Here is a 17945-nt window from a genome sequence, read left to right on the forward strand (position 1 = left end):
CGGTAGACCGACAACAAGTGGCTCTGTAGAGGGAAGTGCTGGGAGGACGCCTGCGAATGATGCCTTCACTGCTATCAGGAATATCAGGACACCGATTTTAATGGTCCAGTGGAGTGTGTGTGCGGAAATGTACACCTCTTTTCTCTTTAGATTATATATGGTTTGAAAAACTAAAAGAACCAGACAAGTGTTAGTGCAGTTTTACTGTTAGGTTGCATTCGCACACTTGTCGTGTGTAGCTCAGAGGTTTGTATTTGGATTGTTTCATGTGCTTGTTCACTGTATTTGGAGACTGTTCAATCATAAGCTGCTCTCTTTCCACATGAATCAGAGCGTGAAGCCACACGAGGCCATACAATGTGATGGTAGTGTCACAAGTTATTGAGACGACAGATTTCCGAGGGACACTAAAGGCAACGCGCATTACAGAAAGCATGATTGGATTAATGCACGTCCATCAATCCCCTTTTTTACTCAAAGGCAAATCAACAGCAAATGGGATGGACAACACTCAGTGACGACACGAACACGTGACAAAAGAAAATAAAGAGAAAAACGCACAAACCACTCCTCTAACATGGCTTCTGTTTACTTTGAGAAGGTTTACAGCTTTTTCACACACCATTAATATTCCTGTGGTGACTGATCATGTAAAACGATGACAGAACACTCGCTGGTCACTTGGTAACCTTTTGCTGTTTGTTGTCAGTCAATCACCCAAAAAAAAAACAAAAAAAAAAAAAAACAAAAAGGGAAAACAAACAAGCAAACTAACAAATGATCCCTTTGGATTAAAAAAAACCTTTTAGGGTACCATATACCATTATACGAATATTATAGGAAAATTATAGGATAGGATTGTTCAATAAGGTGACATTGTGTTAAGGGTATTGTAAAATACTATAGGTTTGTTACCATATTATTACAGCAACTCAAGAGCAACTCAGCAACTCAACTCAACTCTCACATGGATAGAGCTATTAGACAGGCCACACCATTATGGTATCAAACCATTATACTGACCGCTTTTATAAACTCAGTATCTAACATCAGATACACTATAAGAGCCAATAATAAAGGCTATAGAATAATTAAGCCAATGCGTTATGTAGCAGCATGGTACTTCAGTTGGCTGTATGATGTACCACAAGAACAGAGGATTATAACATATCATACAGTAACTGTATGGCAATGGCTTTTACTGGAGCGTGTAGGTGTGTGTAATGTGCTGGGAAGCGTCCTTCATCTGCGGGCGCGCGCATCCTCGTTCCCGGCGAGAGTGGTCCTGATGCTGGGACTCGTGCGCGCGCATTACATCACTTCTGTCCTGCGTGATTGGCTGTAGGTCAACTCGTCCGCCTGCCGTGCGGCACCTCCTGCGAGCTTCAGCATCACCGAGCGAGCGGCAGCGGCGTTTCAGTTCAGCCTCATCACCGTCATCCTCATCTTCGATTCCATTACAAAAAAAAGGGAAAAAGAAAAAAAAGAAACCTGTTCTCGTGGGTGTGCGCGTTTTCTATCTCTTGCACTGGCGGCTCGTTTCGAGGATGGCCGAGAGCGAGGCAGACACGCCGAGCACGCCGATTGAGTTTGAGAGCAAATACTTCGAGTTTGATGGAGTGCGGCTGCCGCCCTTCTGCAGGGGGAAGATGGAGGAGATCGCCAACTTCTCCCTCAGAAGTAGCGACATTTGGATCGTCACCTACCCAAAGTCAGGTAGGAGGCTCTGCGTCACCTTCTGCACACTGCCCGCTGTGTCTTCATATTCCTTGGCTGCTTGCTGCTGTCTGCTGCAGCGCTGACTGCAGGCTTCCCTTGCGATTATTAAAGTTTCAGCAAATAGATACAGCCCAGGCGAGCACCTGCAGCCCCAGACAGTCACAGGGTTCATTCTGCATAACACACAGGTCGCAAAGTTGCACATCTGCAAGTGGCTCATTAACCGCGCTGGGTGGGTCACAGCTATCTGACAGATCTAATAGCCTACATGTCTCTGTTTATATCGCCCCTGTGCACTGGAACTACATTTTACAGGCCTCTATCGAGCTTTTAGACGCAGTATCCCAGCATGTACTAAAGTAAATCCATCATACGTGGCTGTATTGCATCAGTTAGCCCACACTTCCAAGGTGGCCTTCATCATCCATCATCATCATCGCACGCGCGATCAGACTCATATGGAAGCTGTTTACATTCAGCTCCGGAGGTGTCGTTGCGCAGCGCTGCTGCGGCCGTGTGCGGTGCCCTGCCGTGCGCTGGGTGGGTCCGGTCATGTGACGGCTGGTGGGCAGCCGGAGCCCGCTGTCAGTGCACGCAGAAGGGCAGAGGGGGTTTGATGGTGGTGCTGGGAATTCATGTTCTGGTCGTGCGTCTCAACAGCAGCCAAAACACGCACACATCCAGCGATGAAACCGGCTTCAGTTTACTTAAGCAGCGTGCAGCCACATTAACCCTTAATATACTGTGTATACATTACATGCACCAGTTTGGTTCTCATAGGAGCTGATGTGGCTGCCAGCAGGACACAGAGGTCCTAACTGCAGTGTTGTGTCAGACAGTTTGGGGGTTTGATTGAGGAGTTCACATTCTGCTGTAACACACTGTGCTTAAGCCAAAAATATTGCATATTATGTAATATTATGATTGTATAACATGTTATAAAGGGGTTTAATATTGACATAGGCTACAATTTAAACAAGAAATAATAGGAGATAAGATTGTTATTATTGTTGTTGTTATTAGTTTGTTGCTAGTGAAAGCTTCATTGAGAGGTGGATGGGGGTCGGGGCCTCAGGCCATTCTCACATCTCTGTCACAACGATTCGTTCTTCTAATTCTTCACGATATGTCACATGTTGGGAAATTAGATTTCAGAAAAACAAGCCTGTCCTGAAAACAGAAAACAGTGTACAGGCCTGTGGCCCGTTGCACCAGCTATATGTTAGTTAAGTTAGGGTGCAAAGTCCGCACTGAAGATATGCTGACACTAGTTGAACTACTTTGATACTAAAGCTGTGCTGTTGCTTGGTTGCACCACAGAAGCGTAAGGTTCATCTTAACTGCAGTGCTGTGAAATCCAAAGTAACCAAAATACTGTTGCAGAAAATGATGTTTTCACTTCCTGTGGCCAATCAGTGAAAAGCTCTCTTCTTCACTTCACTGTTTATTACCGCGTTGTCTCTTGTGCCCAGTCATATCTGAACAATTTGCAAAGCCAACAGGCTAACGGCTAAAAATAGCTAACGTTAATCACCAAACAGCAAGAAAATCTAAACTAGGGCAAAGCATTATGATCCAACCTTAGCCTCCAACAAGTTGAAAGTAACAACAGTGACATCAAGTGGTTGTTAGATAATGATAATAATAATATATCTGTATATATGTATGTATGTATACAAACACACACACACACACACACATGCACATAATGGGGGCAGTGGGGCAAATTCACAGGTCAATGTTCACAGATGAACTTAATGTGAAAAATTGCACAGACCGTGACTAAATCAACTAGTTGCAGCGGTTCCGTTGGAATGAATGAAACTTGCTGTAAATATGCACCCTTGTAACGTGAACAGTGTGTGAACGGGCCTTCTGTGCAAGTATAATTAAAGATATGTTGTAACAGGCCAGAAGCCTGAAAATAAGGACTCTGCGTTTGAAAAAACATACAGTGAAGGACCTTTAGAACAATGAATGAGGGTCTGTTTGCAGGAATGCATTGTTTCTTTGCATGCAGATATTTGTGAGTGCACTAAGCAGTGTTGCTGCATCATCCTGCAGCACACACGCTGTAACGTGACACTGTGACTGAAAGCAGTAGAGCCAGGCTCTCCTGTGTGCAACAGACCGTGCTGCTTCCTGTTAAGGTTTTGCCCTGCAAGCATGGATTTGTGCATCCTCCCATCCCATCCAGAGAGGCCTGTGTTGGCTGTAGTCATGATTCATTTAGACTCTCCTGGAACTCAGCACCTTTCCCGCTAACTGTGGAGAGACTGCAGTTCTCTAAAACATATCAAATCAGAATGATTTCAATTCTGCAAAACCAGTATTTTTGATGCTTTTCTACAATATCTGTGAGTGTCTATTTTTTCTATTGTTCGTTTCAGCATCAACAATACACGTGGAGTCCAAATACAATATTGTTTTACAGACTTTCTCAAAATCAGTGAAGCACAAATAAATCGTCATGGGTCCAGACCCCTCCAGGGAGCACTTCTCTCACTTACTTCTTGTTCTTGGTAATTCCAAGGTCAAGGCCCAGGCCTATAAGTAAAGAACACTTACATTCATACGTTTGTCACAGAGGGTCTGGAATGCCTGATCCAAACCTCATGTCCTTTCTCTGCTGTTTCTCTGTAATTTTTTTGCACACTATATTAATGTTATCAAGGGAAAAGCCTGGAAATCCTGGTGATCTTCCCACCTTACATTTAAATGACTGTTGTGGATGGAGACAAATGTGTGTTATGCTGAAAACCTCTCAAAGGACATAAGACGTACAGAAAGAAGAGCATATCCACCGAGCTGTAAACGAGGTCGTTTATCTTAATTTAAAAAGATGACACTGTGGAGTGATAATGATGGTAAATCCGTTCATATCCAAAGAGCTCTGCTGTTTCTTGTGCACCTGAGAGAAGCAGTCAAAAGCAAGCTGAAGCTTTTTGCCCCCCCCCCTCTCTTCTTCCCTTCCCCCTGCTCTGTGTTCGTGTCTCTGTTGGCTTCTGGTGCAGAAAGATAGAAAGCACATGGCAGGCCACATGGTTGGGATGCTGCAGAGCTGTGATTGGCTCACATGGGACGATCTTGGTCAATGGGATTTGCAAGATTCTATAAACCTGGGGGGGTGGGAGTTTGGGTTTGCTCTATGATAGCAGTGCGTTTGTGACCGATTTGACATCAGCCATTTGCTCCATCATGTCTCTCTACAGGCGGTGCACCTCTGCACTGCACGACACTCACATACTCACAGATCACAGAGGGCTAGAATAACCACAAGCACTGATGTAGAGGAGTGATGCTGTGCATGATGTAAAATTAAAATGATGCACATTTAATGAGGGACTCCACTGATTTTACAGCACAACTCAGCCTGCGAGAACAGTTACATGCCTTCTGTGGCTCTGGAGGAGCTTTCTGAAATCTGAGAAACTAACCCTGATGTTGTCATTATCTCAGCCTGAACTTGCAGACTAGCAGCAAACAAACTGAGGGCATCAATCCTGAAAGACATGTATGTTTACCAGGCAGGAAGAGTCTAACAAATGCTTTTTGAATTGCATTGTAGAGAGTGTAGGAGCCATCGTTTTTTAAGCTAATCAGCAAGTCAGAATATCTCAATCTCTACTGCATCAGTTTTGACCATTCTTTATTTAAACTATCTCTAGCTATTCCAGTGCTAAATTGCTGAAGTGCCCCCCTGAATAATATGACGGCACAGTCAAACCATAGTGGTGGGTAGCAAATATTTTCACTATCAGATTGAAGTTTTCAAGTGACAGCAAGAGCAGAATTAGCGACTATAACACCCATTCCAAAAACGTTGGACGCTGTCTAAAACATGAATAAAACAGTTTGTGTGATCAACACCACTGACTTTGGTAAATATTCCATTTTCAATGTCCATTTTAATTTATTTTATAATTATATTTATACATAGGCCTTTAATTTCTGCTTATTCTGAATTTGATGCAGCAACACGTTTCAAACAAGTTGGGACAGGAGTAACTAAAGACTGGGAAAGATGTGGAACGCTCCAAAAACACCTGTTTGGATCATTCCACAGGTAAACAGGTTGATTGGTAACAGGTGATAGCATCATGATTGGGTATGAAAGGAGCGTCCTGGAAAGGCTCAGTGGTTCACAAGAGAGGATGGAGCGAGGTTCAACACTTTGTGAACACTTGATTGGATAAAGGATACATGAACTCAGGAACGCTTTGTAAAACCGTTTACTGACAACAGCAAAAGACCTACTCTCTACAAGGATGAGGAAAAGTAAAAATACATTTTGAAAAAAAAATGCTTATAGAAATGTAGTACTGCTATGTATATTTAACAAAATATAATGCTAAATGTTCAACAGTCCAAGAAGGTATGTACACAAAAACGATGTTTCTTACGTACTGTATCACCCCCCCAAAACCATGGCCATTAACTTGCTGCTATCACAGCCTCCACTGTTAAGGTTGTGCAGCAGATGTTGAATCTGGTTGCAGGGATTTTCTCCTTACCAGACACAGGAGCATTAGCGAGGTCCAACACTGACGTTGGGTGATAAGGTCTGCGTTCCAAGTCATCCCAAAGGTGGTGGATGAGGTCGAGGTCAGGGCCAGTCAAGTCCCTCCACAGCAAACTTGCACAGTTCCTAGGGATGCAGGGCTAAATTAGAAGGGATGTCCAAATACAAACATAATCTACAAGTAGTCCATCTTGGTTTGAACAGAATGTCCTGCACTCGGTGTCCTCAGATATTTGTTTATTCCCTCATCCTTTTGTCTTTTATTTCAGTTTGTAAGCCACAGCTGATGTTTGTCATGCATCATAACTGGTACCAATGAGAAATAAAAGTTTTCTTTTAGAGCCAGATTTTTGGTCCAGTTTCACAGCCGGCATGTGGCCAGCCTGAGGCCACCCAGACTCACGTCTCCATCTAGGCACAACAGTCGGCCTTGTTCCCGCCACCCATTTCTGCAGAAAATTGGCAAACTGTCCGGTTGATAAAAGCCTTCTCCTCAGCTTGGTACAGCGATGTTCTTCAGGTTTCACATGGTGTGATCTCATCGCTGCCTCTAACCTTCATTTAGTTGTGGTTTTAGACTCTTGCTTTTCCACAAGAAGCACGAGGGATGTCAGACTGGCACATTTGAGCGTATCTGCAAACTTACTAGGTAAGAGAAGCAGGTTTAGAATTGAAAGGTGGAGAGCGTGATTCACCAGGTTGACTGAGAAAAGTGGGAAAAACAAAAGCTCAATGCTACATTAGCTTCTACTAGCACAGCACAACCGAATCTTTCTCTGAATCAAGGTGCATTGTGGGTAGTACAGACTCCAGGGTTTGACAAGGAAGAAGAATACATGGAATAAACAAGATGGTATCTCTGGTTCTGCTGCTCTGAATTTGATCCATTTGGTTTTTTTTTTTATTTGTCTGGTTATTTCTCTCTCTCTTTTTTTCTTATTTCTGCCCCTCTGCGCATGGCAACCACTTTCCTTACTCTCTTCCTGCTGTCCCAAATTCCTGATTGTCCTCTGGCTCTCTGCTCTGTCCTCATAGGCACCAGTTTACTTCAGGAGATTGTGTATTTAGTGAGTCAGGGAGCAGACCCAGACGAGATCGGCCTTATGAACATCGATGAACAGCTGCCTGTCTTAGAGTACCCCCAACCTGGCCTGGACATCATACAGGTAATGTCCCTGAAATCATGTTGGCATTCATTCAGTTCATTAGCTGAGTTCTGGGCCTGTGGGGTCTTATAGTTTCAGACTTGCAAACTGGCAAAATAACGACTCTTCATTGTTGCAGGTTTACCTGTTGCTGGGTGCAGCAGCATGACGACAAAAACAACATCTTGTTTCAGTGTGAAATATGAGATGTTCCTGGTACATGGTCCTGGCTGTCTCAATTTTACAGCACCACAATCAAAACAAGGCTAAGCTTGCTAGCAGTCACAAGGAAGCAAGAACAAAGATGAATGGCTATCCCAGTCTATTACTGAATAGTGTTGCATTGCACAGCAAATTATGACTTGTGACATGCTTTTTTGGTTACATTAAAATGTGTTGCTTCATTGGATGAGCCATTTTAAAATGCATGTGAAAATGTCTGTTGTTTTCTGAAAAGCTGTCATTAATCTGGACGATCTGCTATCCCAAGTCACATTTCCTTAACGTCTTGTCCAGGATGTAATGTGTTAAAGGAATATAGGTCAGATTACTCATAATGAGGACTGTGAGAACAGTTGCACAATGACCTCTGTAGCTCTGCACGAAATATTCCAAAGTCTGACCAAATAAATCCCCAGTGATGTCATCAGCTTGGGTTACATATTCATACAAAGCCTGAGTTTCTAACTGGGGTGAGAATTTTGAAAGATGTAGGCATTTACCAGGCAGGGAATGTAACCAAGTGTGAAGTATTTTATTTTATTTTTTCTAGAATTTTTAGTGTTTCCACTCAGATTTATTTTCTGCACGGATTAAAAACTGTGCATAAAAACAGAAATGCACTTAATGGCTTGTACATTTCAGCAAGCTGCCTGCAACATCTGGAGGTGTATGAAGAAAAAAAGAATGGCTATGATGACCAATATTCACATACAGTTTAGATTCTATTCTTGTTATAACCAAAAAGACCAAATGCACCTTTAATGTGCAACCTGTTTCAGAAAAAATAAACTGGCCATATAATCTAATAATATAAACATCCCACACAGAACAGCACAGTGATTGGCAGCATTGTGCCCAGCTGGAACTGGGCATGACATTCTACTGTATAACAGAAACAAGAGACACAGATGCAGAAATACGTAACTATTGTGTTGGACAGATGCAGAGCCGACATGAAAAAATTGTCAAACTTCAGAGCATCACAAACACATCATCCTTGCCAGTTAAATTTTAAGTTCTTCCTTTGTGTTTCCACAGGAGCTGACGTCCCCTCGTCTGATCAAAAGCCATCTTCCCTATCGATTCCTTCCCACAGCCATGCACAACGGAGAGGCCAAGGTCACGATCAAAACGTTTAATGAACACTAAAATTACCTGTTTCACATGTGAAGAAGAAATATTTGTATTGTCCAACAGTCTTTTCTTTTAATATGCAGTCTTAAACAGCACGACGTGAAACTAATATCATGTTTTGTGGTGTTTTTGTGGTTCTCTTCCAGGTGATCTACATGGCTCGTAACCCTAAGGACCTGGTGGTGTCCTACTACCAGTTCCACCGCTCTCTCAGGACCATGAGCTACCGGGGAACCTTCCAGGAGTTCTGCCGGCGCTTCATGAATGACAAGCGTAAGTATGAAGGTTCCTGGTGGACTGGGACACTGTGACCCTCCATCTGGTTTCAAGTCAGTGAACTCCTGTATTGTATTGTCTCTGTCTATAGACTAGAGTAAGTTCATCCAGATGTGCCTCTCTCTCTCTCGTAGTGGGATATGGTTCCTGGTTTGAACATGTTCAGGAATTCTGGGAGCATCGTATGGACTCTAATGTCCTCTTCTTGAAATATGAGGACATGTATAAGGTAACACCATCTTTGTCTCTTGTGCTTTTTTAGCTTTTGTCTGCCAGCTCTCAGCTTAACAGTATGTAACTCCAAGTCAGGTCGGTAAGGTGTAGGCGTAAAAATGCTGCTGAATCTGGTCACAGTTAGTCTTGAGCCAGGGTTGAGGAGCTAGGCCTGAGGCTGTGCTCTGGTTTTTAGGCAAGCAGCAGTTCAGCTATATAACCAGGAGTCAGCCTATGAAGTGCTCGGTCATGGTTGAATTTACACTAATCGAGATGTTGATGATATAAAAGCATGTGAGTGGGAGATCATCGCAGGAAAACTTGCTGTTTGAGATGCTCCGCAGTTGTGACTTGGGCAGGGCTTTATGCTCTCAAACATCCCATTTGGACTGGAAACTGCTCAGACCGGGACTTGGTCTTCAGCTTTTGGAATCCGGCCAGATTGATGCCAGATGAGCTGTCGTTTGATGTGCGGTGTGAAACACAGTCACAATGTCTTTTTGTGTTACTGGAGTCGTATTTTGTTGGTAAAACTGCTGTCTTGCTGCCTTTCTCTCTTTTGTCAATATTGTTGAGGACACGGTCATCTTCTCTGGCTAAACCTTATTGGAATTATCATTGTACAGCATATTGAGTGTGGTTTCCATGTTGTGGCATGATCATCATCAACTGATCCGTACAGAGAGAGCAGGAAGGTTGAGCAAAATGCATATATGTGTGTGTGTGTGTGGGCACTTAGTGGCAATAGTCTCCTTGATTGCTGTATATTGGTTGTCATTTGTTATGTATTTGCTTATACAATTAACCTAAACAGGACATATATTATACAGTTCTTGTCTGATTTTAAACAGATGTTTTAGATTTTGTTTTATTCATATAAATCTGACAGCAAAAGTATGAATTAATAAGTTATGATAGAAAATAAACCTGTAGGTGTTTGAACCTCACCTGAGATTTATGCCATTTTCCTGACATTATATTTCCACCTCTCAGTAACCTCTTTATATTATAATCAGCTCATGAACTGACACACATTTCACTGGGACATTGTAGCCCACCTGTCTTTGTGCTGCTCAGGCTGCTGCAGCCAGGATCCTAAAATGATGCATGGAACTCACAAGCAAGGACAAGCTGTGGCTTATTTACCCTACAGTGTATGTCCAGAAAATAATGGCCCATATAAAAATATCTCAACTCCTGATCAGCTCACGAAGGGCAGGAGGAGGGATAGACTGCTAATGCTAAGTACTTCAAACCACCATTCATTCATCACCATTCAAATTCTCCTACTACTGCCAATGCTGCAGCTAGTTAACAAGGTGTAGGTACAGCAGACTGCCAGATCAACAGGTGAGGTCTCTCCTGCATCTTTCACTCTTAATAAAAACAAGAAACACACAAACCTGGCAGCTCTGCATGGATCTTACCAGTAGCACTGTGTGGAGTGAAAATGACAACATCATTTGAGATTGGTAAGAGTGTTGGTAGGAACAATTCTGCAGTGCCTCGACACTGAGGGAAAGGAAACTTCTCTTTTCAACCTTTTCATAGTGGAGAAAACACATTTCCTCACTAATTCAATCCATAACCTACTTTTACCTTCAGTTTGATCCTTTATCCTCAGTGCCTCTTATCATACGACATGGTACACACATATCCTATCTATCTTTGTGGACAGAACATTCTTGTGCAAAACTCTGCACTCAAGGGAAAAGAACATAATATGCTGAATCAATATTTACCCTCTGCTTTGTCAAAAGCCCTCTTAACAATATCTGGTCTTATCATGTTTATGAGACACCGACTCAATCAAGATAGGCCTCTCTTAGAATAGATTTCTTAGAACTGGAGGGAGAAAACAATCGATCCCATAGTTTCACTTTGTCTGGCATTGTCAAAAAACATGACATTTTATAGAAGCACAGTGTATGAATAAGAAATGGCCCCATTCTGGGGGCCATGTCTCCTCTACGTGATGTAAGTTGGTGCTTGAAGAGGCTGATGAGAGAGCTGAGAGAGCATTCTTTTTGTGGTCTCTAAGTGTATAGAGAAAGTGACATATTACACATTTCTAATTTACAAAGCAGCACTGTTCAACACATATTAATTTAACAAAGGCTAATGGATTCATTTAAAACTGCATTAGTCAATATTTTTATATTACCAGTCATCATTTGACTGTGTGATGTGGAAAGGGATTACTCAGAAGACAGCGTAAAGGGAGGGAGGTACTGGTGTGTTGTCAGTGGTTAGATTTAGGTTGCTTATCTCATTTATCGTGATGTACTAGCAGTCAGAATAGTCTCATGGTTTGTGGCAAGTTTATTTTGTTCCTGTCGAATCTGAATGAAGCGTGTTTTACGATGACGAAACGACAGTTTCTGTAAATGGAGTCTGGTGGCTTTGGGAGAATGAAATAGTGGCTGGTTGTAGTTAAACAGAAGGATGTTACTCTTTAACAAAAAGGTCTATCTCTGCAGGGATCCATAATCCATAATGTTGTCACAATCTGAGCTCGTCAGTGGCAAAAACAAACACTTTTAGGGGATGTGGAGGGGAGGGATTACATTGCAGCCTCTTTCATATTTGCTCAATACTGGAAAAAAATGTGTTGTCTGCATAAGTCACCAGGACACAGAAACATGGGAAAATAGTATAATCACAGATAATATTTGACTGGAATTTCTCCCATTTGTCCAGAGGAATAGCACGCTAGCATCTGACCTTTCTGAGGTGGTAGTTGGCTCTCATAACCACAAAGGGTCGGGCTAGTGTCGACTCTGAATCAGCCTCTGAACATGTTGCTGAAAACAGACAGTCTTTCATACATGGGATTTCACTTCAGCTGTGACGGCACAGTTTCGGCTGACACACTGCCCTGGATGTGTCCCAACGCCAGTGGGTCAGCTGTTAAGGCTCACCACCCAGCCTTCCTTAATGACGATTGGGCTGACATTGTCTGCTGCAAAGGCAAATCCAGGAGGAAGAGGGTACCAAACCAAAGCTCACTCCACCTGAACCCTCCTATGCAAAACAGATACAACCCACTGACTCTGAATGATGAAAGGTGTGATCAGGCAAACGATGTTGAGGCCAGGGAAGCTAATTCCACCACAAGCATTAAGGCTGACCAAAACTCCCCATCTGACAAGCCAAGGGAAAAACATAACACTCGTGAATCCACACCTGATAAGCCAGACGCCATTCTGATACGGGACTCTATAACCAGGCATGTAAGAAAATCTCACCTTGAATGACTAAGCTAACTGAACCTGCCTTGAACACACACAGACACATACATCCACCCATATGCCATGCATGTGTTGTACCCAGAGTACACTGATAACCCGTATATTCCTGTATGATGCATTGTTCACACAGAGCTGGACATTTTGTCTCGCAGCTGTCGTATGTCTGTTGTGCCACGTAGGTTGTCTAAGCATTGGTAACAGTGTGTTCTCTACAGCTGTGGGTGGATGCTGGTTGGGGAAACAGAATCGCTGCCTTGGAATTATGTAAGAATTCAAGAGGGAGGCAGTGTTATCTATATTTGTATTGTTTTCATAGATTTCCCATTTTTATATCTCACAGTGAGCCGAGACACGTTATATTTTCAGTCTATCCAGTCACATTATCTCGAATGTCAAATCTCAAGAACTCCTTGACGGAATTTCTTTGAAAGGTCATTGTGACTTCACAAAATAGATTTTGGGCCATAAAATTAACAATCACCTTCAACAACATCATAATGTTGTGCAGAAACAGTGTTTTGGTCTTTATTCCACACCATAGCTCAGGAGCAGAAGGGCAGATTGTGACCACATTTCACATTTGGTCAGATACTGAACTGGTGACACTGATCTTGGGTGTCCACCTTGAAGCTATGCTGATTGATAGATAGATAGATACTTTATTCATCTCCAAGGAGAAATTTGCAGTTCCAGCAGCTCAAAAGGTGGACACACAAGGGCATGCAAAATAAGAACAGAACTACTTTCAAGTAATGAACAACTTACAAGTAGAGATCAACTTTCTAGTAATGAACAACTTTCAAGTAATGAACCTTTTCAAGTAAGAGGTAAAAATACAATACAAAATACAAAATAACAATACAAGAAAAAATAGTGAAATAAAGATAAACTAGAAACTAGGCTATCCAGGATAAACATCTTAACATCTGGCTTTACAGGATAAACATCTGTAATACAGGATAAACATTCGAGCATTTAATATGTGCACAGTAGTGCAGTTGTGCAAAATAACAGTGTGCAATAGTCGGTTTGTCCACACTTGGGTCCAGCATATAGATGTGTGTGTGATAAAGTCCAGCATATAGATGTGTGTGTGATGGAGTCCGGCATATGGATGTGTTTGTGATAAAGTGTGTGTGTCCATGCTGTGTGGTGTGAGTGTGTAGTGGGTTCGGAGTTGTTGTGTTGGTTATTGTTTTTGTCGCCCTCCCCGAAAGGTGTTGAAGAGCTGTACGGCGAGGGGGAGGAACATTCTTTTCAGTCTGTCACTGAAGCTGCTCCTCTGCCTGGAGATGGTGCTGTGCAGTGGATGATCAGGATTGTCTATTATGGACAGGAGCTTGTTCAGTACAGATGTTAGACTGTCCAGCTCTGTGCCAACGACGGAGCCTGCAGAGATCGTCTGTGCTGCTGGGTTGAAAACTTCTGTGAAACATCCATATTTTAGGATTTGTAGCTTGTTTGCAACAACATCCATATTTGAAGCATTGTAGTCCACCACAACACCTTTGCCACCTGAGAGTAGACATGCATAGATGCAAACTACAATTTGGTGGTTGACAGCGGTATCCAACCACAAAGCGATAATTCTACTCTTCTCTCCTCTCCTCTCCTCTCCAGGATCTGGGGACGTTGGTGGAACAGTTAGCCCGGTTTCTGGGTGTTTCCTGTGACAAGGCTCAGCTGGAGGGCATGGTGGAGAGCTGCAACCAGCTCATCGAGCAGTGCTCCAACTCGGAGGCGCTGTCCATCTGCAGGGGTGAGCGGGAGAGGAGACAGAAGAGTTTGGAGTTTCTGGCTCCTTGACGTCTCTGTGCCTCTGGCTTTTGTTGTAGCTGACACTGACACTGTGGAGCAGCATCTCCAAAGCGTCAGATCTGCCAAACGCATCTTAAAACCATTTTCATTACACTTTCACTCATCTAAAATATTCTCTTCTGTGCATTTCAGGCATGTATGAATGGAAAACAAGCCAACGTATGTCACTTGCTCCATAGTTGTAGCACAGGCGTTTTGTTGTAAATGTAGTCCAAAACTGAGATGATGACATCGTCAGGGTTATTTTCTCAAGTAAACTGTTATTTAAGAGTAAATATTGGTGGAGTACTCCTTTAATAACTAGAACTCCAATTAAGACGTATAATTCCAAACAGCGCAGAGAAAATGTATGTAAAAGGGAAGTTTAGCTTTACTTGCATACTGTAATATATATTCTTTAGTCTTTGAGTGCATTCGGCAAACAGACAAGACACAACCAGTCTGCTGTTCAAACAAGAAGCAGTTCAAGGAAAACATAAAGCCTCCAGGAAAAACAGTGTTCCAGATCAAATCTCCATTTAAAAGTGCAAGAAAGGCATTACCCTGTATAAGATATCACTTTGGTTTAATGCCAGTTTAAGTCTTGAATACACTTGAGAGAAAGAATCATGCAGACAAGGAGGATACTGAGGCCCGAGAGAGCACAGATGTGGTTAACGTTCCCCTTTTAGAGCCATTACTGTAGGTCAGGTCTGACTCATTTAAGTGATCTTATGATATCGACTGAGCCTTCAGAGCTCCTATTACAAAGCTATTTAAAGACCAGGGAGGTACAGAAAAAAAATAAAAGACATGCAAAGATAGTTCATGACTCTTTTTTAATCCCATAAAGCCACTGGAAGGAAACATCAGTGTTATGTTTGAATGGCCATCTATTCTAGCTGAAGGGATGTTAACAACAGTACAAACTACTCCTACAAAAATACAATGTTCTTTTCAGGAAACTCTCAAGAAACTGTTAGGAAGCAATTAAACCTAAAGCATTAGCATTAGTCTCGTATACAGTGTTGTATGTGGTTCTTATTGCGCTAAAAGGAAGTAGGGCTCAATGTGTCTGTGTATAAGGAGTTATCTTAGGACCCTGACCTGTTGTAAACACTGTGAATGCAAGAAGTAGGACAGGACACTGTATGGAACATCTGTCTGTTACATTCTGTACAGCAGGCCAGGTCGTCTGATAAGGTCTGAATACATTCATGCCACACCCACTGGCCTGTACTCTATACCATAATGAGATTATAATTAGATCAGGATCAGATGGGCAGGAACAGAGAGAGCAGTCACGACACCAGTTTCACAAGACATTGTTCCCTTTCACCTGGCCGAGCTGGAATATTTTTCCATTAAAACACACACACACACACACACACACACACACACACACACACACACACACACGTTTGGCTTAGAGTGGTTGGAAGAGTTGAATGGTCAATATACATATATAATATGTAGCAGGTACTGTATTTGCACATTTAGCAATATCAACTATGGAGTGTTTTTATTTAATCAATGATTATATATGTGAAAATAAGAGCTTTAGGGAAGGTCATGAAATGTGACATTATGAAATAAAAAACAGATAAAGAAAAGTCCATTTGGAAATAAAAATGTCAGCAGTGAAACAAAAATAATATCCAATAAAATTCAGTGAAAAGAGTTTTAATAATTTCTTTCAAGTACTTCATAAATTGTTTTTTTATTTTTATATTTAACACAGTGTATTCATATGATTGTTACTTCAATGATTTATGTACACACATATACATTTTGTAATTTACAGCATTTTGAACACTTCATAGTGTCATAATTAACTACATGATTCTTTAAGTTCTGTTCATGGATAAGAGCACCACCTTGTGGCTACATGTTGCAGCTACACCACAGAGTGACTCACTCTGTTCAATCACTATACAATCCTATAACCAGAACTACAGACTGTGTCGTGTATGATTTCAACCTGCAGGCACGGTCCCTTTTCATTTAACCCACTTTGAATGTCTTTTACATTTATTCCCCAAGTTGTCATAATTATTCAGTTTGGTTTATGTCGCCATTCCTGTTTTTGATTTGATGTTTTGGTTTCTGTCATCTGTTTTTTTTCTGTTTTCCCATCATTTTTTTTTTTCCTTTTAGTGCATGGAAGTCTGGTGTCTGGTCTGCTATAGGCTTAACCCACAGTTGACAGTCAGTCTGATCTGTCTCAGGCACACCGCAGCAGGTGAGTCACTGCCGCGTCAGGCTGCATTCACTCTGCAGCCGGAACACATCAAGATAACAGAAAAACGGCATCTGGCAGAAGCTGCCACATGAATCATGAGTCACACACAACTCCTGAGCAGGGCCACATAACAACAAGCAAATTAAAAGTCTTCAAGCCACATGATAGGACAGTTTATATTAAACAATCATCTGATACAAATCTAACTTGATTTGATATTAAAGGCCTTTGCCTACAGGTTAATTTAAGTGAATTAAGGAATTATTTCGTGACTATCAGTGGTGGTGGACATTATCAATTGGATCTATTTTTGTTACATTACGTGCTCTGTCTACTGTGAGTAAAAACATGATTCAGGGAATCCTACCAATCATGATTCATAAATTGGGAAAAAAAAAAATCAGAAAACAAAAAGAATTCAAACACAAAGACTCTCTCTGTAGATGCCTGAGAGATGTGTTTGAAAGCTTGAATAAAAGCTAAGTGGACCTTAAAATACAGCCTCAAAGGTTCAGTAGTAGGCTTTTTCTTTATAGTGTGCTATATCTGTTTTGTTTTGTGGTTATTATATTATGGTTCATTTTTGAGAGTCATTTAGCATGGAGGTGCGATTGAAATGAAAGCAACACTAGATAGATAGATAGATACTTTATTCATCTCCAAAGAGAAATTTGCACCCCACTAGAAGAAACCTGAAGAACTGAGTGTGAAATTTAAGATCACAGTTGGATTATCCTGCTAGAGCAAACATGAGCTGCTGGTCCCCGATCATGTTGTCATGTTGACACACGGTGAGTCTGGAGCTTTCTGTGGCCCCTGGTGTTGCTCAGTGAATCAGTGCGTCCTGGTTGTTGAATCAGTTTCAGGTACAGGACACTTTTCTGTGTGAGTTGCTCTGAATAATGTGAGGGGCAGATGTCCAGGCTGCGTTTAAAGGTAACTGAACATCTGGTTAATTTCATGTTCTTCCCTCTCCCTGTGTGTGCGCCCGCAGGTCGTGTGGGTCTGTGGAAGGACGTCTTCACAGTTTCCATGAATGAAAAGTTTGACACGGTGTACAGACAGAAGATGGGAAAGTCTGACCTGACCTTTGACTTCTGCCTGTGAGGAGTGCCGCACCGCCTCTCCACTCCACTGATCTACTTCAGTACAGTCGACAAGTGCACACTTCCTGCCAAAACCCACGCTCCTACATCTCCATTCAGTCTGTCTGAAGGTTAATGCTACAGTCTGACAGTGGAATTACACCACAAGACTTTTCCCAGAATGCAATCTATCTCAAGTCAACAAGTCAAAGTCCCACCCTTGGACTGATCAAAATGAATCCAGATTTCTTATGAATTTATTGAAATTCCTCAATCGATAGTTAAGCCAAACCTCCCTCAACCACGACTTCCACAGTAAGTTCCCACTGCTGTGTGTGT

General features: G+C 42.1%; 1 protein-coding gene across 1 annotated transcript; it reads left to right on the forward strand.

Annotated features, from left to right (window-relative positions):
• The first annotated feature begins 1547 nt into the window (after positions 1-1547).
• On the forward strand, positions 1548-17628 carry sult4a1 (sulfotransferase family 4A, member 1). Its single transcript, XM_041964356.1, has 7 exons — positions 1548-1716; positions 7277-7407; positions 8647-8727; positions 8889-9015; positions 9153-9247; positions 14103-14241; positions 17516-17628. Exons 1-7 carry the CDS (start codon positions 1548-1550, stop codon positions 17626-17628), a joined length of 855 nt encoding a protein of 284 aa, XP_041820290.1.
• The last annotated feature ends 317 nt before the right edge of the window (positions 17629-17945 follow it).

This window comes from Chelmon rostratus, chromosome 22, assembly GCF_017976325.1.
Source record: "Chelmon rostratus isolate fCheRos1 chromosome 22, fCheRos1.pri, whole genome shotgun sequence".
NCBI lineage: Eukaryota > Metazoa > Chordata > Actinopteri > Chaetodontiformes > Chaetodontidae > Chelmon > Chelmon rostratus.

Coding starts and splice junctions, on each gene's coding strand:
- sult4a1 (XM_041964356.1), top strand. CDS start 1,548: ATGGCCGAGAGCGAGGCAGACACGCCGAGCACGCCGATTGAGTTTGAG. Junction 8,728..8,888: donor TGCACAACGGAGAGGCCAAG/GTCACGATCAAA, acceptor GTTCTCTTCCAG/GTGATCTACATGGCTCGTAA. Junction 9,248..14,102: donor AATATGAGGACATGTATAAG/GTAACACCATCT, acceptor TCTCCTCTCCAG/GATCTGGGGACGTTGGTGGA.